Below are 20,835 nucleotides of genomic sequence, written 5' to 3'. Positions count from 1 at the left end.
GCTTTTGAACTATTTGCCTGCATCATTAAAAGTGAGTAACACAGGTGGTTTACACAGGAGTAACACAGGAGTCTAACCAGAATCTTCACATGTCTGATATTTCAAAGATTTGTTCCAGTAACAGTGAGCAAGTGAGTGAGTTTAGTCTTACATCACACTCGGCAATATTGAACCTATATATTGACAATCTGTAAAAATTGTCAGGACCAGACAATCTTATGATCAACAGCATGAGCATCGATCTGCACATTGGAAACTGATGACATGTGTAAACCAAGTCAGCCAGCCTGGCCACCCGATCCCATTACTTGCCTCTTGATATAAATAACTAACAAGATACACCACTTAAAAGGAAATAAATGCATTATTTACAATTGCAGGTGATCACACCATAACATATCTATAATGTTATGAAACACATGAGCCATAGATGTTTCTTTACTAAAACAATGTAAACGTAAACAGCTACTTTGCTAAAAACAAGCATTGTCACTGAGGTGACATAATCCCCAGCCGCATATTTTCAAATCAAACCTAAAAAGAAATGAAAGTGAAGGTCTTAGTTTAAGATGAAGTAAAATGTCAACAAAAACATTATCCTCAAACGCTCTTGGTATCTTGTGCTGTAGTTGCTCAAACTCAAATATATTTTGAAGAGTCACTTACATCTTGACCAGTTTATGTAACTCCTAAAAAACACAGTCGACGTGACCTGGAAATAACTGAAGGTCACCAAAATAAAATGGGTTCTGCACCTTCCCTAGATAAAGCTTGGTGTTAAAAATGAAGAAAATCCAGTGAACAGTTCTTGAGATAGCAAACTGACAAGGTACTATGCTTAAGTCCCCATGTGACCTTGAGATGAAGGTCAAGGTCACCAAACCTGACTGAGACCTTTCTTTTACTGTGATAAACCTAGATACCAAATATGAAAAGAATCTAGTCAACGGTTCTTAAGATATTCCAAGCCATACATACATACGGATGGAGCCTAATATATATCCCACGCAAAATATCCAAAGATGTACATCAGTGTGTTTTTCTTCCACCTGAAGTAGTTTGTTTACAGAGTCTCTCTCATAAAACATGAAATATGTAAAACAGATGAGAAGGAAAAGATCTCACAAAATATATTTTTTGTAGTGTAAAGACATGGTTGCTAGATATACAAAACCAAACAAATTTCATTCTGTGCCATCATGGCCAAGATCTTGAACAAACATATAAACATGCTGTCTGACATAGAGAGTGAGTTTAACCTCACTTTTAGCAATATTCCAGCAATATCAGAGCAGGGGACACCAGAAATGGGCGCCACACATTGTACTTATGTGGGGAATCACATGACGAGCAAACACTTTTACCGCTTGGCTATCCCATCAGTCATGGAGAATGTAATACCCAGTGTCAGGTCATGCATAAAAATAATTCAAGTTATATTTTACTTAGCTGACATTTCTTTCCTGAAACAAGCAGATCTGTAAACAAAACTTTTTAACAGAAAACCTATCAACAACACAATAAAGGGTACAGATATTCATTATATGTACTGTTGTAGGATGAACTAAGAATAAAATATGGCTCTAACTATCATACTTTGTACAACCATTCCCAAATTCTTGTTCATTTCATCAGAGACCATATAATAATATATATATTATATGGTCTCTGATTTCATTAATTGTTTCAACAAGAAAAGACACACACAAATTGTACAGGGGTCTTCAAAATTAATTTTCTATTTTCCTTTTCCGTTCCTAAACTGGTATTTTATGCTGTGGTCTGTCTGTTCACCCATGCAGCCGTCACAAACTATGAGATCTTCTCATTTTTAACTATTCAATACTAAAACTCAGAGCCAGTTATCTCCCTTTATACTATCATCAGTTTGTGAACATTATGCCAACATACATTGTATGTGTAAAAGATTACTTTACACTGGATTCCTTTTCATTCATGAACGTGTGAATCATAAAAATGAATTTCTTGTGGGAGGTTTGTATAATTTGAGCCTGCTCACCATATTTTGGAGCAAGCTCTTAGAGATATTCATATACTATGCTGACACAGATGGAATGATCTTGTAATGTCAAACATTGAAGTCGTAAAACATAAAACGTACACTTAGAAAGTTACACACCACAAGTGTCACAATTTACAACAATATGTAATATTTGACATGTTTTTAATCCTCTATTCAATATCAAAACCATTTTTAAGATTTCATTTATGTACCTGAACAAATATCAAGCAAGTGTGCCCTGTTTTGGCACTGTTATACACAGCCAGTGCACGAAATAGTTTCCACATTTTGCTCACAAGTCAGGCTAGCTATTCCTGAACATTTCTAGCCCACAAAATAATTAACTAGCCCGGAATTTTGATGTGGAAACTAAGCCTAAGATTACAAAAAGATAAATTCTACCATGACTACAGTAAATACTGGATTGTGATTGGTTAATCAAAGTCATCCAGAGGTATAAATCATGTTATATACCACTGATTTTCCAACACATTATGTATTTGTTTAAAAACTGAATAACGTGGTTATGGTAGAATGGAGATAAACGTATTGTGTTGGAAAATCAGAAGTGTATAACGAAATTTTGTATTTAAAACCTCACATTAAGCATTTTTTAAAATTCAATTTAGAGCTGTTATAATTTTGCTATATACCTCTAATTTTCCAACACAGTATGTTTATCTACTAAATACTATCAAAAACAAATGACCTCATGAGAAATCACTAGCCACTTGGGCCAGTGATAGTGCAGATTTACTGGCCTGACTGGAATTTTACTTGCCATATGCTAGAAGGCGAGAGTATGCCTCACTCAAGTCCTGCTCAGCTGTCAAGCATGTTAAACATGGTGCATTCCTACAGATGTTTCCAAGGTTTTCAATGTTTTTCGTTTCTCTGTGGATGATGATATCTTTTTCAGAAGTCACAATGCTGCTGACATTTACAAACAGGTCCAGATGAGCCCATAGTAAACACCATTAAAACAGTATAATGAAATGAGGAAAATAACAAGCAATGCCTCACAATGTTCCTTTCACAAGATGTTCCATTAGTTTAAAGGCAGCGTCAAGTGACCACTGTTTACAGACAAACACTGCTAATCTGTTAGCATAACCAAATTCCAGATGCATCAATGATTTGTATATATTGTCCATTATTTACAGAAACAACAGATATATTTGTCAAGGAGTGAGTTTAGTTTCATGCCCTGCTCAGAAATACTCCAGCTACATTGCGTCGGTCTGTAAATAATCAAGTCTGGACCAGGCAATTCAGTGATCGATCTGCTCAATTGGGAACCGATGACACATGTCAACCAAGTCAGCTACCCTGACCACCCAATCAAATTCATCGCTTCTTACAACAGGCATAGTCACCTTTTGTGGCAAGCATGGGTTGCTGACAACCTATTCTACCCCGGATCTTCATGGGTCATTTATCCAGGAGGTAGGGTTTCTGAATGAACTGGACTTAACCAACTCTTGAGGTCAGACTGAGAGAATCGCTCTAACCATTTTAATATCAGGCCAGTCTGCCCAGTCAGATGGAGTCATGTTTGTCAGGACGTCTGGTCTGGCTCAACAGAAGGTTGAAAGATTTCCTGGAAGATATCTGCTCTAAGGACAATATTTTCTAAATTAATAGTGGGTAATGCCATCAAGTCATCGCCATCGTGCAATATAGGGGGAGACTCAAGCACAGCATTCTGTTCAGGATTTCCATCTGAGTTTGTCAAGGCAGGGTCATCATTTTGTACTTCAAAACCTGAAATTCCTTGTGAGGATTCCATGCCACCCTGTCCTGGCTGTCTGAAGCCAAAATTTCCGGGTGAGAGTTCCATACCATTCTGTTCTAATATCTGCACATGGAAACCCGGATTTCCCTCTGTTGTTGCTGCTATAGAGGTCATGTGCTCTGCATGGAAACCTGGATTTCCCTCTGTTGTTGCTATAGAGGTCATGTGCTCCACATGGAAACTTGGATTTCCCTCTGTTGTTGCTGCTGTAGAGGTCATGTGCTCCACATGGAAACCTGGATTTCCCTCTGTTGTTGCTGCTGTAGAGGTCATGTGCTCCATTTTGGCACTGTGGGAATCACCTGTTTGAATGTGCTGTTGATTCTGCATGCATCTCATCATCGTTGGTTTATTGCATGGTGTGAGTGCCATTGTTGACAATCCACCATCTGGAACAGAGTCTGGAGTAGCTGCTAAGTCAACCACTGACTGTGGCAGGCTATGATTCTGCATGTCAGTGGAACTGCATGAGGACTCATCACAAATAGCAACAAACTGTCTTGACCCACCATCTGTGTCTCTAGATAGTGAAACACGCACAAGATGTTTGACTTCCTGTGTTTGGATGAGGTCAGTCTCCATTAGGTGAGAAGTCTGGTCTAACCCAGCCTCCTTCTGGCTAACAGGTGCTTGCTGAGGAGTGTGGTAGTCTGGGAGCTCATCCAAAAGCAAGTCATTGCTAGTGGCAAGTCCATTGTCGTCTGTGTGAGGGACTTTCATATGGTTCTCAAATAAACGATGCTCTACAGAACGAATATTTGCTGTTGATGGAGGTAAGGATGGTTGAGGTTGGCAGTGAATGTCAGGGTGGCCACCTGCTAAACAAGAATTCAGTTAAGACATCTTTTACTGGTAACTGGGTCAACCAACTACAGTCAAGTCTCATTAAGCCGATCTCCATTTATCCGACAATCAGCTTTTCCCACTCTTTTGTTGGTAACAAACTGAATAAACATAACTTAGTCTCATTTATTTAGTGCAACATCCTCGTTAATCTGACAACATCGAACTAACAAGACTTGACTATACTTTACAGCAATTATAAATGATGTGAGAACATTGTTTTTCTTTTCAGGGACATGGCAGAACTGTTGTACACTTCTATGCATATATTTTTGTGAAAAAATCAATGGATTATCTAAGGCCACCATTAATGGGAACTCAGTTCTTACCTGTTTTAGTTCCTTTTTAATAGATTCTTTTTTTTCAGAGTCTATCTTTCAGCAATAGCGTTTGTGGTAAACTTAAACATGACATTAAACAATGGACTGAAAACATGGCTGACATGAGGGCATTGTACCAAAGTAGTAGCTGTAACCTGTATTTGAACATTGACCACATGATAACATACCAAACTTAATCTTGTTGCGTAACGATTCCTTGACACATTGCTGCTCTGTCAACTTCAACACTGAAACACAGAAGTTGAATACAAATGTACAAATAGCATAGTCATATACTATCAATGCATCAATAGTTTTTCATTTCTGCCATCATTTAATTCCTATCATAGACTCAACAATTGCATTCCACTGATAGTTCAATGTATCATTACCGCCCTAACTGTTGCAAAACAGTATGCTAAAATTTCCTTCAGACAAACTTTCAACTCATAAATCTTTAAAGAGAGTAGCAGCCTGACAATGACATTTTCCGGTAGTGCCTCAAAGGAAATCTGGCAACATGAAATCAAAATGAGAACTACAAGCAGCTCAGTTTGAGCAGGAATAGAGGAAAACTAACAGCTAGTCTCTGAAATGACCATATTTTACTGAAAAAAAAACGTTCATAGTGAAAAAAAATAATATAATGAAATGGAGCCCTGAGACTTTCTTCATTTTCAGAAGCTATGGAAATCTAGACTTGCCACATTTTCTAGACTTGCGTGGGCTTTCTTGGACATATATATAGTTCAGGGACTGTACGACAGACTAGAATAGAGGAGAAGAGGCCATAAATAGTGTTCTGTGGAAGCCATATTGCAAATTAGACTTTGAGCTCTGATTATATGGGAATCACTGGTCAAGTAAGTTCTGAGAGAGTTCATGACATACAAACAGCTCACTTGACATTCTGAGATTCCAACACCTCATCAGGGTAGAATGTGGCATCAGCATGAGACTGGCACATCAACTGATGACGTGGTTCATATCTGCACATGGTTGCAAAACTTGAACCTGTTAATCACATTGCTGGCGAAGGCTGATGATTAGCATGACACATAAACCTATCTCACTATGATCCTCACTCTGGGCAATAGAATTTTGCTGACTGACTACTGTCTCTTCAAAATTAATTCCACAAAAAAGCTCTTACCTTTGTGTCCATATTTCTCTGCCACACTTGGTTTTCTCTTTCCTCTGTTCATGGCCACAAAATCTGTCAAAACATAAACATTTTAGATAAACGTCAGCAGATGACATATCACCCCCGGCCCCTAAATATTTGAAAGGAGAAATCATCTGACAGTTACTTATAGTGTTTTCAGACGATGTCTGAATTGTTTCCATGGAATTCAGGAAAAATATAAATGCCATATATCTGTAATAAAAAGAAAGTCACCATTTCAAGATATGTCTCATATATCTGCCAAGATCCAAAACATTTCCATGGAAACCCAGAAAATAATACTTCACAAAAATTTGTAAATAGCAAAAGGCACCACTTTGGGGTCTGCAACATATATCTACCAAGTTTTGCAGAAAACTATTGAACAGTTTTTGAGCTATGCTCTGAAAACGAAGTCTGACCCACCACTAGACTAACACCAAAATGTTCCATGGAAAAACGAAAAAAATAAAAATGCCAAAACTCTGTAAATAGCAAAAGGCACAACTATAGGTTGAGATTATTATATCTATCAAGTTTGGTCTAAAAATATTGAACAGTTTCTGAGTTATGCTCCAGAAACAAAATGATTACTGACAGACGGACAGGGGACGGATGGAGAGATGAGGTGTCGACTATATACCCCCGGATTACATGCCAGGGGGATAAAAATCCACTGAACCAAATTCTTCTGCTGGAGTCCAATCAAGGTTATAATAAAATCTGACAATACTGTGTGGTACACCATTGTGTTACATAACAGGAGACCATTTCATTACTTCCTATTTTCAGGAAGGATCCCTAAAATTAGTAATCATCCTCTCAACACCTAGAGTCACCAGCAGAAGTAAAATCCTACATATTGCTTATGACGAGACAACCATCAACAACATATACCTGGAAGAGGGGTGTAGAGAATCTCCTTCCTGTCCTCAGCATTCGTCTGATTGCAGCGGATCACCAAAGTCACACGCACTGGTTCCAGTATGTGCCGGTCTTTGTACCTTGGCACATGGTAGGCAATCACATGCTGAAAGGAAAGGAAGTATTTGGGTACTACAAGTACTGATGCTCATCTTTCTTCATATTACCCCATGTCTTTTGGTGAAAAAGAACCTGACAACAAGGATTTATTCCACAAACATTGTATAACAGTCCGGTACCTGATTGTCAATGCACACTATGCCTGTGCAGTTTCCACAAAATGGAAGTCAAGCAACTGGTAGTCCAGACCACAGACTTTCTTATAAGCATAAATTGACACAGTTCCCATAACTGAAAGCTATGAATACACCATGCTATTAATTTCAGACAAGAGTCAACAGAAGACGACATATCCCCCCCGGACCCCACATGTTTGAAAGGACAAATAATCTGAGAGTTACTCATTGTTTTTTTGAAGTTTGAATTGTTTCCATGGAATTCATGAAAATTATAAATGCCATATATCTGTAACCAGCAAAGTCACAATTTCATGATCTGTCTCACATATCTGCCAAGATCTGTTGAAAGATATCACTCATCAGAGGGGTACACAAAGTACGCAGTCTAGACTACCAGTTGTCCGACTTTCATTTTTTGTGGAAGTCGCGGTGACTGAGCGGGCTAGGCAGCTGACTTTGTGTGCTGGCGATTAGGTGCCTGACTCTGAGGGTGCGGGTTCGAATCCCGGATGGGACTCAACCGAAAAAAGTACTAGAATTTGTACTTTACTAAGAAAGTGAAATCCCAACTATGACATATGTTAGATATGGAGTGGTTTTCGAGTTGTGCTCTGGGAACGGAGCCCACCCCTCCATTTGGAGGCTAAGTTCAAAACGTCTCCATGGAAATCAAGAAAATAATAAATCACAAAAAACTTTAAAAACCAAAAGGAACCACTTTGGGGTCTGCCACACATATCTAGAAAGTTTTACTAACAGATATTAAGCAGTTTTTGAGTTCTGCTCTGGAAATGAAACACACACCTCACTTTTCAGACTAGGTCCCAAACGTTTCCATGGAAACCGATAAAATAATAAATCACAAGATCCTGTACATAGCAAAAGACATCACTATAGGTTCTGACTGATATATCTACCAAGTTTTGCAGAAAAACATTGAATAGTTTTTGAGTTCTGCTCTGGAAATGAAACACACCCCTCACTTTTCAGACTAGGTCCGAAACATTTCCATGGAAACCAAGAAAATAATAAATCACAAAAACCTGTAAATACCAAAAGGCATCACTATAGGTTCAGGTTTATATATCTACCAAGTTCTGCAGAAAAATATTGAATGGTTTTTGAGTTCTGCTCCGGAAACGAAGCCCATCCCTCTATTTTGAGACTATGTTTGAAACTTTTCCATGGAAACTGAGAAAATCATAAATCACAAACACCTGTACATAGCAAAAGGCAAAAGTCAGCTTCTGACTGATATATCTACCACGTTTTGCAGAAATATATTGAACGGTTTTTGAGTTCTGCTCCGGAAACGAAGCCTACCTTCCCATAAGACCAACATCAAAATGTTCCATGGAAAAACTAAAAACATAAAAATGCTAAAAATCTGTAAATAGCAAAAGGCAAAACCAAAGGCTGAGATTACTATATCTATCAAGTTTGGTCTAAAAATATCAAACGGTTTCTGAGTTATGCTCTGGAAACAAAATGATTACGGACGGACAGACGAGGCATCAACTATATCCCCTGCATTACATGCCGGGGGGATAAAAAATATAAATGCCAAAAATCTGTAAATAGTAAAAGGAACAACAATTGGCTGAGATTACTATATCTATGAAGTTTGGTCTAAAGATATTGAATGGTTTCTGATTTATGTTCCGGAAACAAAATGATTACGGATGGACATGTCGGGGGGATAAAAAGGACAAATGTAACATGTTACAATGAGTTCTTGTCATACATACAAACAGTCACTATTCTTTCCTATGCATATCTTTTGTTGAGTGAAAGATAACCATGTATGTATTAATCACACATATTTAACCCATCCATCCACCCAAAACCACTCACCCACCCATCCACTCAATCAACCACCCAAACCCACCCACCCATCCACTCAATCAACCACAAAAACCCACTCACCCACCCATCCACTCAATCAACCACAAAAACCCACTCACTCATCCATCCACCCATCCATTTACCGATCCATTTACTCACCCATCCAAACTCATTTGCTGACACATTCTGGGACAAACTGAATATTACTAAAATTATTAGATAAAGCAATGGTCTCTTAAATCTACCTTATAACGAATGTCTTCCTTCCCAGGCATGAATGTTTCTGAAGTCCAAGTAATTCCTTCGTCTGCATCCACCTCCTCTATCTTCACCTGAATCTCCTCTGAAAAAAGTGCAACACACTGGAACACTGAAGGATCAGAATATAAGATCCAGAAACATTGATGGATCAGAATATATGATCCAGGAACATTGATGGATCAGAATGTTCCATTCAGACACATTGATGGATCAGAATGTAACATTCAGACACATTGATGGATCAGAATGTTCCATTCAGACACATTGATGGATCAGAACATAAGATCCAGAAACATTGATGGATCAGAATGTTCCATTCAGACACATTGATGGATCAGAATGTAACATTCAGACACATTGATGGATCAGAATGTTCCATTCAGACACATTGATGGATCAGAATGTAACATTCAGACACATTGATGTATCAGAATATAAGATCCAGAAACATGGATGGATCAGAATGTAACATTCTGAAATATTGATGGTTCAGAATGTGAGGGAGTTTAGATTTATGTCCCAGTCAGCACTTTTCCAGCTATATGGCGACGGTCCGTAAATAATCAAGTCTGGACCAGACAATCCAGTGATCAATGGCATGAGCATCTATCTGTGCAAATGGGAACCGATGACACGTGTCAATCAAGTCAGCGAGCCTGACCATCCGATCCCGTCAGTCGCCTCTTACGACAAGCATGGGTTGCTGAAGGCCTATTCTACCCCAGACCTTCACGGGTCGGATCAGAATGTAACATTTAGAAACACTGATGGATCAGAATGTAACATTCAGAAATACTGATTGATTAGAAACACAGATGGATCAAATGTAACATCCAGCAACACTGATTGATCAGAATGTAACATCCAGAAACATTGATGGATCAGAATTTAACACCCAGAAACACTGGTGGATCAGAATGTAACAAACAGAAACACTGATGAAACAAAATGCAACATCCAGAAACATGCACAATTCTGTAACCCTTACAAAACACACACTGTAACTAATAGGACACCCGCCTGGCTCTATGACTGGACATACATATATCACCTAGCACACCCACATGGCTCTATGACTGGACATACATACATCACCTACCACACACAAATGGCTTTTTCTAGATCACTGGACATACATATATCATGTACTACACCCACCTGGATCTATGGCTGGACATACATTTATCACGTAGTACACCCACCTGGCTCTCTGACTGAAAATACATATATCACCTAGCACACCCACCTGGCTCTATGACTGGACATACATATATCATCTAGTACACCCACCTGGCTCTATGACTGGACATACATATATCACCTTGTACACCCACCTGCCTCTATGACTGGACATACATATATCACTTAGTACACCTTCCTGGCTCTCTGACTGGACATACATATATCACCTAGCACACCCACCTGGCTCTATGACTGGACATACATATATCACTTAGCACACCCACCTGGTTCTATGACTGGACATACATATATCACTTAGCACACCCACCTGGTTCTATGACTGGACATACATATATCACCTAGCACACCCACCTGGTTCTATGACTGGACATACATATATCACTTAGCACACCCACCTGGCTCTCTGACTGGACATACATATATCACCTAGCACACCCACCTGGTTCTATGACTGGACATACATATATCACTTAGCACACCCACCTGGTTCTATGACTGGACATACATATATCACCTAGCACACCCACCTGGTTCTATGACTGGACATACATATATCACTTAGCACACCCACCTGGTTCTATGACTGGACATACATATATCACTTAGCACACCCATCTGGTTCTATGACTGGACATACATATATCACTTAGCACACCCATCTGGTTCTATGACTGGACATACATATATCACCTAGTACACCCACCTGGCTCTATGACTGGACATACATATATCACCTTGTACACCCACCTGCCTCTATGACTGGACATACATATACCACCTAGTACACCCACCTGGCTCTATGACTGGACATACATATATCACTTAGCACACCCATCTGGTTCTATGACTGGACATACATATATCACCTTGTACACCCACCTGGTTCTATGACTGGACATACATATATCACTTAGCACACCCACCTGGTTCTATGACTGGACATACATATATCACTTAGCACACCCATCTGGTTCTATGACTGGACATACATATATCACTTAGCACACCCATCTGGTTCTATGACTGGACATACATATATCACCTTGTACACCCACCTGGCTCTATGACTGGACATACATATATCATCTAGTACACCCACCTGCCTCTATGACTGGACATACATATATCACTTAGTACACCTTCCTGGCTCTCTGACTGGACATACATATATCACCTAAACTGGCGGGCAAAAGAAAGTATAGGTACACTTTCACAACCCATAAAACAAAGACAAATGGAAACAGTTCAGTTTATATTATTTTATCGGATTCAGTGATGTTTAATGATATTCTCAACATAAAACAGAAAACTTTTATGTTTGCATTTATGCCATAATGGCCCAGTAAACACACAAGGATTGAATTAGCACATTTTGTTAAAATCTCTCGTTACACCAAATGTCAGTAGCACACTACAATGAAGCATGGTCACTGTCAGTAATGTGTATGACCTCCTGCCACGTCAATACATGTTCGGATACATCTCCTCATTGACGTAGTCAATCGTCTGATGACGTCATTAGGTATCCGTTGCCATTCTTCTGTAAGTGCACATTGCAACTCTTGACGATCATGTGGAACAGGTCTCCGAAGTCTAATTTGTCTGTCCAAGTGGTCCCATAAGTGTTCAATAGGATTCATATCCGGTGAGCAGGCAGGCCAGGGCAAAACATGAACGTTGTTTTGCTGCAGAAAGTTGTGTGTTACTCTTGCAGTGTGAGGTCTCGCATTATCATGTTGGAAAATAATGCCCTGTGGTTGAGTTTGTAAAAATGGCAGTACAACGGGCTGAAGAACTTCTTGAATATACCGATGAGCATTCAGGTTTCCATTTATTATGACCAAAGGTGTTTTGATCTCCCCACAAATGCCACCCCATACCATGACACCACCACCACCGTAAGGATGAACTTCCCGGATGCATGGATGTGCTAACTGCTCACCACGACATCTGTATACACGTTCTCTACCCTCATTGCGATACATGCTGAAACGACTTTCATCTGTGAACAGAATCCTTCTCCAGTTACGGACTTGCCATCTGTATACTCGTCGTGCCCACTGAAGTCTGTTACGCCGATGTTGAGGGGTTAATTTCATGCCACGTAAGGGCTGGTAAGCACGAATTCCTGCTGCACGCAATCTCCTTGACACTGTGCGTCGACTAATGCAGTGACCAAGTGCTCTTTCTGCTGTTGCTGTTGCTGTCACAAATCTGTTTCTGAGATGAATTGTCCGAATATAGCGATCTTCTTGGGGCGTTGTTATATGTGGTCTGCCACTACGGGGCCTGTCTCGAGTTGTACCAGTCTGCCGGTGACGTTGTAGAAGTCTGGACACTGTCAGGGGTGAGCAATTTGCACATGTGTTGCTCCCATCTGTGCAATTCCAACAGCTCGCTCTCTTTCTTCCTGGGTCAAACGTGGCATCCTTTTTGTGTGTTTTCAGTTGCTGTGATATTGCAGCATCACAGAAGTCAATTTATACTGAACTCCTGCACGAGCATTTCATGAAATTGGACTTCTGTACATGTTTTACCATTTTCTTGAATTTTTCCAGAATAACGACCATAAGTTGCGTTTTGGCAATAGAAACCATAAATGGGAACTTAGGCAGTCATTATTATACAAAGTGTCATCACATTTTGTCACAAATGTACAAAATGTAATATTATTAAAAACCTATACTTTCTTTTGCCCGCCAGTTTAGTACACCCACTTCGCTCTGTGACTGGACATACATCTATCACCTAGCACACCTATCTGGTTCTATGACTGGACATACATGTATCACCTTGTACAACCACCTGCCTCTATATGGCTGCACATACATATATCACCTAGTAGAATCACCTGGCTCTATGACTGTACGTACTTATGTCCCCTAGCACACCCACCTGGCTCTATGACTGGATGTACTTATTGTCACCTCGTACACCCACCTGGCTCTATGACTAGATATACTTATGTCACCTAGTACACCCACCTGGCTCTATGACTAGATGTACTTATGTCACCTAGTACACCCACCTGGCTCTATGACTAGATATACTTATGTCACCTAGTACACCCACCTGCTCTATGACTAGATGTACTTATGTCACCTAGTACACCCACCTGGCTCTATGACTAGATATACTTATTGTCACCTCGTACACCCACCTGGCTCTATGACTAGATATACTTATGTCCCCTAGCACACCCACCTGGCTCTATGACTAGATGTACTTATGTCACCTAGTACACCCACCTGGCTCTATGACTAGATATACTTATGTCACCTAGTACACCCACCTGGCTCTATGACTGGACATAAATGTATCACCTAGTGCACTCACCAGGCTCTATGGACTGGACGTACATATATCACCTGGTACACCCACCTGGCTCTATGGACTGGACGTACATATATCACCTAGTAGACCCACACAGCTCTATGACTGGACACACATGTCACCAAGTACACCCATCTGGCTCTATTGCTAGACATATATGTATCACCTAGCACACCTACCTGGCTCTATGACTGGACATACACGTATCACCTAGCACACCTACCTGGCTCTATGGCTGGACTGTCCTCGGCAGTCAGGATGAGGATTCTCCCTCCATCTACTGGGACAGACGAGTGAGAAAGTTCATCAATCCTGAACTTGGAACATTTATCTGGGGGTAGAAAACAAAACCATTAACACACTTCACTCTAGGTTCCATGTTTACGTCTAGTTACTATACTATTTGTCATACGAGTTCTTTATCCATGGCTAACACTGACTAAGACCCACTGCGATGTCACAGCGGTCATATCGGTGATGTGCAGTGTTTGTAGTATATATGTACGATTCATTGGACTGGCAGGTCATATAGTATTTGGTTCCAGTAGTGTTGAATGCTTCAAGTACTCTGTCACTGGTCCATTATTGGTAGCTCAGCTGTATCCCCAAATTTGATTCTTCAATAAGCACAGGGTAGTTTGGGACCCTGCACCAATGGTGACTTATTAGGTTTCTGATTTGATAATTACCTTCATTCTTTATGAGCCTTGACACATCAAAGACACCTGGGTGGTTGGCCCAGGACACATGTACACACAGGTACACTTGGTTGGTGTCCTCCTTGACGCGTTGTCTCAGAGATTCCATCAGGGCTTGGTAACCAACTGACACAGAGAGACAGATACACAAACTCCATCAGCACATGGCAAATCCCTGACACAGACAAACAGACAGACAATACACAGACACAGACAAACTCAGAGACTATGTTTACGAAACCAGATGAAGTACCTCGATATGTTGGGGGAAGCACTGCTAGGCGTTCCTCCAGGGCAGTCGCCATGTCTCCTTTCTTTGTTCTGTTGATCTGCAGCCAAGGAATCCTGGAAGAATCGAGAGTGAATGACTGAGTGAGTGAAACACAGACAGCCAAATTCGACTCTAATGCTGGCCTGTTCGCCCCCCATCTCTGTTTGCCCCCATCTATAAAATGAATAAAAAGTTCGCCACCCAGTATATTTTGCCAAAAAAATAGGTTGGTGCTTAGGAAATTTTTCAGAAAAAACAAGCTATCATAATTTGGTTTAGTACTTTCAGTTTAATAACAAAACCATGATGGAAATAACCTTCTACTTTCAACAGGGTGGATGCACTTTGGGAAAACATGCAGTTTGTTTTCCTCAGAAAGGTTACCTTCTTTCCAAAAGAGAAAATCAGAAATGACTCTTAGATGGTCACATGATTGTCACTATTAACAAGTGGAACCTAAATTTAATAGTCTTGTGTAAGCACAACAGGAATAGTTATTTTGATTTAAAAAGCAGTGTCATCATATCTGTAACAATATTTCCTTTAATTGTGAATACAAAAGATATGGACATCTGTGAACCAGTTACCAGATGAAAATTCTCTAAACACGGATTGGCCTTCACAAATAGTTCAGCCTAACATTTCCACAGCTTCACACTTTAGTTTTATTCTCGGTATACTATCAATATTTGACAACCAATTAAAAAGTGGTCTATCAGAAATCTAAACAATCCCGCAATGTGACTGCAGTCTAGGAACACTTTTTGATCTGAAAGTGGGTGAATCATTTAATTCTCTTGATTTGATTCCGTCTAAAACTCAGACAACTGAAACTGCGACACCTAGTGCTGGTAAGTGGCAGCAGAGAGTAGCACAGACTTGATTACCAAGCTGTCCTTACTTGAGTGTTTCTTCTATACAGTGTCTCCTTAATGGGGGATGGCAGTAGACCCCTTGATAGCAGTTGTGTCCATCCACAGAGTTTGGGTGAGGACACTGCCCATCAGCTGCCTTGACACAGAAAACCTTCATCACAGAACCTTCTGGTATATTCTTCAGCTGAAACCACAGTAATACTGAGATGTTTATCTTGGCAAGATCTTGATAACCACATCAGTGTATGAAACAGGCCAAAAACCCAGCCAAACATTGAGTCTGTAACTTCAAAATGGTACAAGCCCAATGAATTTAGCCTGATATACAATCCAAAGAAAGTATGGAACATGTCACCTTAATTTTGTACCAGTCCATAGGGCTGTACAGCTGGTGTACAGCTGTATATTTAGACCTTCCGTCAGAAAACTAGCTGTTGATTGAACAGGCCTTATTTCATACACTGACCTCAAGCATTACAGGTATTCAAGTTTCACATCATTGTGAGATACATTACTTACACGAGATGGCAACCCGAACTGATGGAATGGGGACCTGACCATACAGTAAGAAACAGCATGCCTGACAGTCAGGCTAGCTATTCCTGAAAGTTACTACTCCACAAAGTAATTCACAAGTGCAAAATTTGAATGTAGAAACAAAAGATTACAAAAATAGAAAATAGAGAATGACACGTGGCATAATTTGATTAACTTTCTATCAGGCGTTAATCTTGCCTGATTTAAAAATGTATCATAACTTAACAAGTGGGCAATAGTGATATATTTACAAAATGACTGTGGAAGTCTACTGGCCCTAGTGGATTTTTTTCTAGCCACAGGCTAGCAGACCAGTAGCTATTTAGCACATTGGTAAGGAATACTATTTGTTTTGATGTACACAGACATTCTTTCCGGTGGCCTGACTACCCCATACATTCAGCATCCAGCACCCCCTCACAACCTATTCCCACGGAAAACACCTACAAGAACACTGATTAAAGTGTCATGAGAACAGAGTAACATACCTTTCCACCCACTGTGACCTCCTTCCACCTTCTGACTTCCTTTCACACTCTGTGGCCTCCTTCCACCCTCTGTGACCTCTTTAATGTCCTTTCGTTCTACCCAATATAACCTCCTTGAAGTCCTCACCTTCCACCTACCATGACCTCCTTGAAGTCCTAACCTTCCATCTACCATGACCTCCTTGAAGTCCTAACCTTCCACCTACCATGACCTCCTTGAAGTCCTAACCTTCCACCTACCATGACCTCCTTGAAGTCCTAACCTTCCACCTACCATGACCTCCTTGAAGTCCTAACCTTCCACCTACCATGACCTCCTTGAAGTCCTAACCTTCCACCTACCATGACCTCCTTGAAGTCCTAACCTTCCACCTACCATGACCTCTATGATGTCCTAACCTTCCACCTACCATGACCTCTATGATGTTCTAACCTTCCACCTACCATGACCTCTTTGAGGTTCTAAACTTCCACCTACCATGACCTCTTTGAGGTTCTAAACTTCCACCTACCATGACCTCTTTGAGGTTCTAAACTTCCACCTACCGTGACTTCCATGAAATCCTCTTCCCGGTGTTTCTTTGTTCCCCGGTTCTCCTTCCCATAACGGAACCTTTGATGGTATATCTGACTGGTGATCTTGACCTGTGGAATCGGCTCCATCATGTCAGTATGTCAGCTGTGATGACACAATGAGATGTGGTTGCTGGAAACATAATAGATCGAAGACTGCACAAAAAACCCACAATACTTAATTTTAAGTAATTCAAACCTATGGACTGTTAAAATTAATGAAGAATAAAATGTGTCCTTCAAAACACTGGAAAAAATGCAAATATATTTTTCAAATATAATTACTGTCAGTTTTTAAAACATTGTCAAATTCTCTGAAGTTGCAAAGAAGATGGTTTGTAGAGGTGTGGTGTATGGGAAGCCATGGTACTTCTAAATTGTGTCTTTATGGCTTTATTATAGCTTCTTATGTACCTTCCCAGGCTAGAACCAACAGCTAGTATGTATTGGGAACTATAGGCGGACAGATCAAGAATGACCCGGTCCAAATTAGTGACTGCAGCCCTAGTTGTGTTGGCTTAGCAAACATGTCTGTTGCATCATTGGTACTAGGCTAATTATTCTTTTCCTTGAACATCCTCGATATCTCCACGGTATATGTCCCCACTATACCCTGGATGCATCTACAGGTTGGCCCGAATATTTTATTACCTCCCTTTGCTGGCTCCGCATTCTCACAGTAGCCAATCAGCTAAGCCACCGTTACAGCTGATCTTGTCAACAAAGGTAACGGTCACAACTGCAAAGGTTTCTTCACAGTGGGTCTCTGATTTGAGGGAAATCATACAGACACATTGATAGGTCGGAAATTTTTAAAATATATATGCATGAACTCCTTCTGGTTCTTTCAGAGACCCTGTGCATAGTTTGTGTTGCCAAGTTTAATCAGTTAGATAACTTAAAAAAGCGAAAGTGAGTTTGCTCAACTTTCCAGCGAATACATCTGACTGGATAAAAACCCAGCCAAGGGATGTAACAAATTCATCGGGCTGAGCCGCAGATGCATCCAGGGTATAGAGGAGATTTATCGAACGTATGCTCTGGAGAAATCAACGATGTTCCTTGAATGGCTCCATAGCTTTTATTACCATTAGGATGTTATCTGCATCATAGCCACTAAATGTTTGATAAAGAAAATATTTGACCAAAAAGACACCATCAGAATCCATGTATACCTGGGTATGTATAATTGTGCTGAAATATGAAACATAAATTTTGTTTGAGAGCCATATGCAACTGCATGTTAGTTCTTAAAGCAGGAGATCCAGGGTGACATAGGTCTTCAGCAAACCATGCTTGACACAAAAGGTGACTATGCTTCTTGTAAAGGGGACTAACAGGACGGCAGTCAGGCTCGCTGACATTGGTCCCCAGTTGTGAAGACTGATGCTCATGCTGTTGATCACTGGACTGTCTTGTCCAAACTTGGTTATTTACAGACTGAGACCATTTAGCTGGAATGTTGCTGAGTGTGGTGTAACACTAAACTCACTCACTCACTCTTGAAGCATGAAAGGCCAAATTGATGCAGTTAATGGTTATCATGCTAAGTGGTTAACTGGACAGGGTGGTCCAACTCAATCATTTGGACCATGCCATCCGATCCTACTGAAGGACAGAGGCTGACTGAGTCATTCATGGCAAGGACTGACCAGCCCACTCTCAATTATTTACAGATTGTTAACATACACACACAAACTTATAGACAGCTATTATTGGGTATCACTATTGTACTTCCTACACGCCCTATTGGCATGGAGATGACAAATCAATACAGTACTCAAAGCTGATCTGGGATAAACCCACTGTTAGCAGTTTCTGCCACAACCAAGGGATGCAACTTTGCACACTGGAAACATGTCAGTTAAGTGAGTTATGTTCGAAAATGTTTAATTTCCAGCTTTAAATCAATGAGTTGAATAAGTAAATAAACAAATAATAAGGAAATCACAAATGGCAAAGATTTTATCAGAATTATTTTGATATGGTGGAAATACTATACTGGACACGTCAACATTCAGTCAGGTGACATGATATGTCGAAGTTACCTTGAGCACTTACACCCAGGCAGCGCAATAGTCGCTTCTACTATCCCATACTTCTCATATTCTTTAAGCAAATGTTAACAATGCATCACCTTGCTTAACACAGGGCTAACATGTTTAACTTTCACAGAAGCGCCCACGCACCCACACGCATGACCTTACGTCACGTTTCCGCGAACTGTCAATCTGTTCCTCAGAAACCTACTTTCGGTTTCGATGACGGCTTTGTAAACACTGCCACCCTTGTCCACGAAATGTCGTATGTCTCGATATACACAAGAACCTTTACCACCTCTAACTAACACCATAACCAATATACACTCTACGTCTACCAACATGCCCCTACAGGGTAATACAGGAATACATATAGAATGGTCTTGAAAGCTGGGAATTCCCAAAGGTGATTTCCCTGTAATGTAGAATTTCCCTTCCTGACTGAAAATAGAATGCGATCTAAAGACAACACGCTAAACCAAACTACTTAGGAATTTGCTAGAAAGACAACATAAGAAGACTATTATCAACTACCGACTGATTTCATGAGAGCTGACAATGAACATGTTTCTGATGATGAATACGTCACGAGATGAACAACCAAGACAAGTTGTAACTCAGGACATCAAGTACGCCTCACCTGACCACTACCCAATTGTTACCACATCACTATTACCTTCCTATCCTGTGACGTTGAATATATCCCTTTTGACGGTATAACAGTAAAGGGTGTCACGTGTTACATAACGCAGGTTTTCATTGATTATCCCCTTGTATCCGACGCAAATTTGCCGGCTCTCATGCCTCGCGCTGAATCGAAGACACGGATCGGATTAATGGGAGAGAACTCTTGATTAACCAAACCGCACCAGGCGAAATGTGTTTCAGGTTAGGACTTCTATGTACTGAGAACAAATGCTATGTTTAGATTTTGTGGAGTTGTTTTTGCTTCTTTTTAAGGGTTTTTGTGCCATATTTGTTTCTTTTTTTTATGTCCACCTCGACTTAAAATCAAATCCTCGTTAAAATCAAAGTTAATCGTAAATTCACCCAGACTAATAAGTGTTACGACTAATAAATCGAGCCGTCAATGTTTACCTAGTGAAATATTGATAAATTGTGTCCCACGATACGATATCTCACATAAGTGTGTATCTGACCTTCACTAAAAAGTAATAAAATATTTTTACCTGATCGAAATACCGTGCAGATGAAAATGATAGAAATTGAAGAAAATTAAACATACACATATCAATAATGAAAATGGTTGTGTGATATGTTGACAGAAAGAACATAGGAACATTATTGTTTGTGCACTGGTATTCATCCATTCAAGAACAGGTCCTAGTACAATGTCATGACGCGATGGACATGAAATGGGCTTCACACACTGCACGGTGAGC

At 40.2% G+C, this 20,835-nt stretch overlaps 1 protein-coding gene across 1 annotated transcript; it reads right to left on the bottom strand.

The window, feature by feature from the left end:
• Nucleotides 1-1,734: 1,734 nt before the first annotated feature.
• LOC137294915 (uncharacterized) lies at nucleotides 1,735-20,262 on the bottom strand. Its single transcript, XM_067826087.1, has 11 exons — nucleotides 20,109-20,262; nucleotides 17,367-17,526; nucleotides 15,822-15,979; nucleotides 14,903-14,994; nucleotides 14,641-14,775; nucleotides 14,175-14,282; nucleotides 9,400-9,497; nucleotides 7,044-7,176; nucleotides 6,135-6,197; nucleotides 5,170-5,229; nucleotides 1,735-4,633 (listed from the first exon to the last, which is right to left on the bottom strand). Exons 2-11 carry the CDS (start codon nucleotides 17,484-17,486, stop codon nucleotides 3,582-3,584), a joined length of 2,019 nt encoding a protein of 672 aa, XP_067682188.1. The 5' UTR covers nucleotides 17,487-17,526; nucleotides 20,109-20,262; the 3' UTR covers nucleotides 1,735-3,581.
• Nucleotides 20,263-20,835: the final 573 nt, after the last annotated feature.

The sequence above is a fragment of the Haliotis asinina genome, chromosome 8 (genome assembly GCF_037392515.1).
Source record: "Haliotis asinina isolate JCU_RB_2024 chromosome 8, JCU_Hal_asi_v2, whole genome shotgun sequence".
NCBI classification, from domain to species: domain Eukaryota; kingdom Metazoa; phylum Mollusca; class Gastropoda; order Lepetellida; family Haliotidae; genus Haliotis; species Haliotis asinina.
This window is presented reverse-complemented; position numbering and strand designations above follow the sequence as displayed.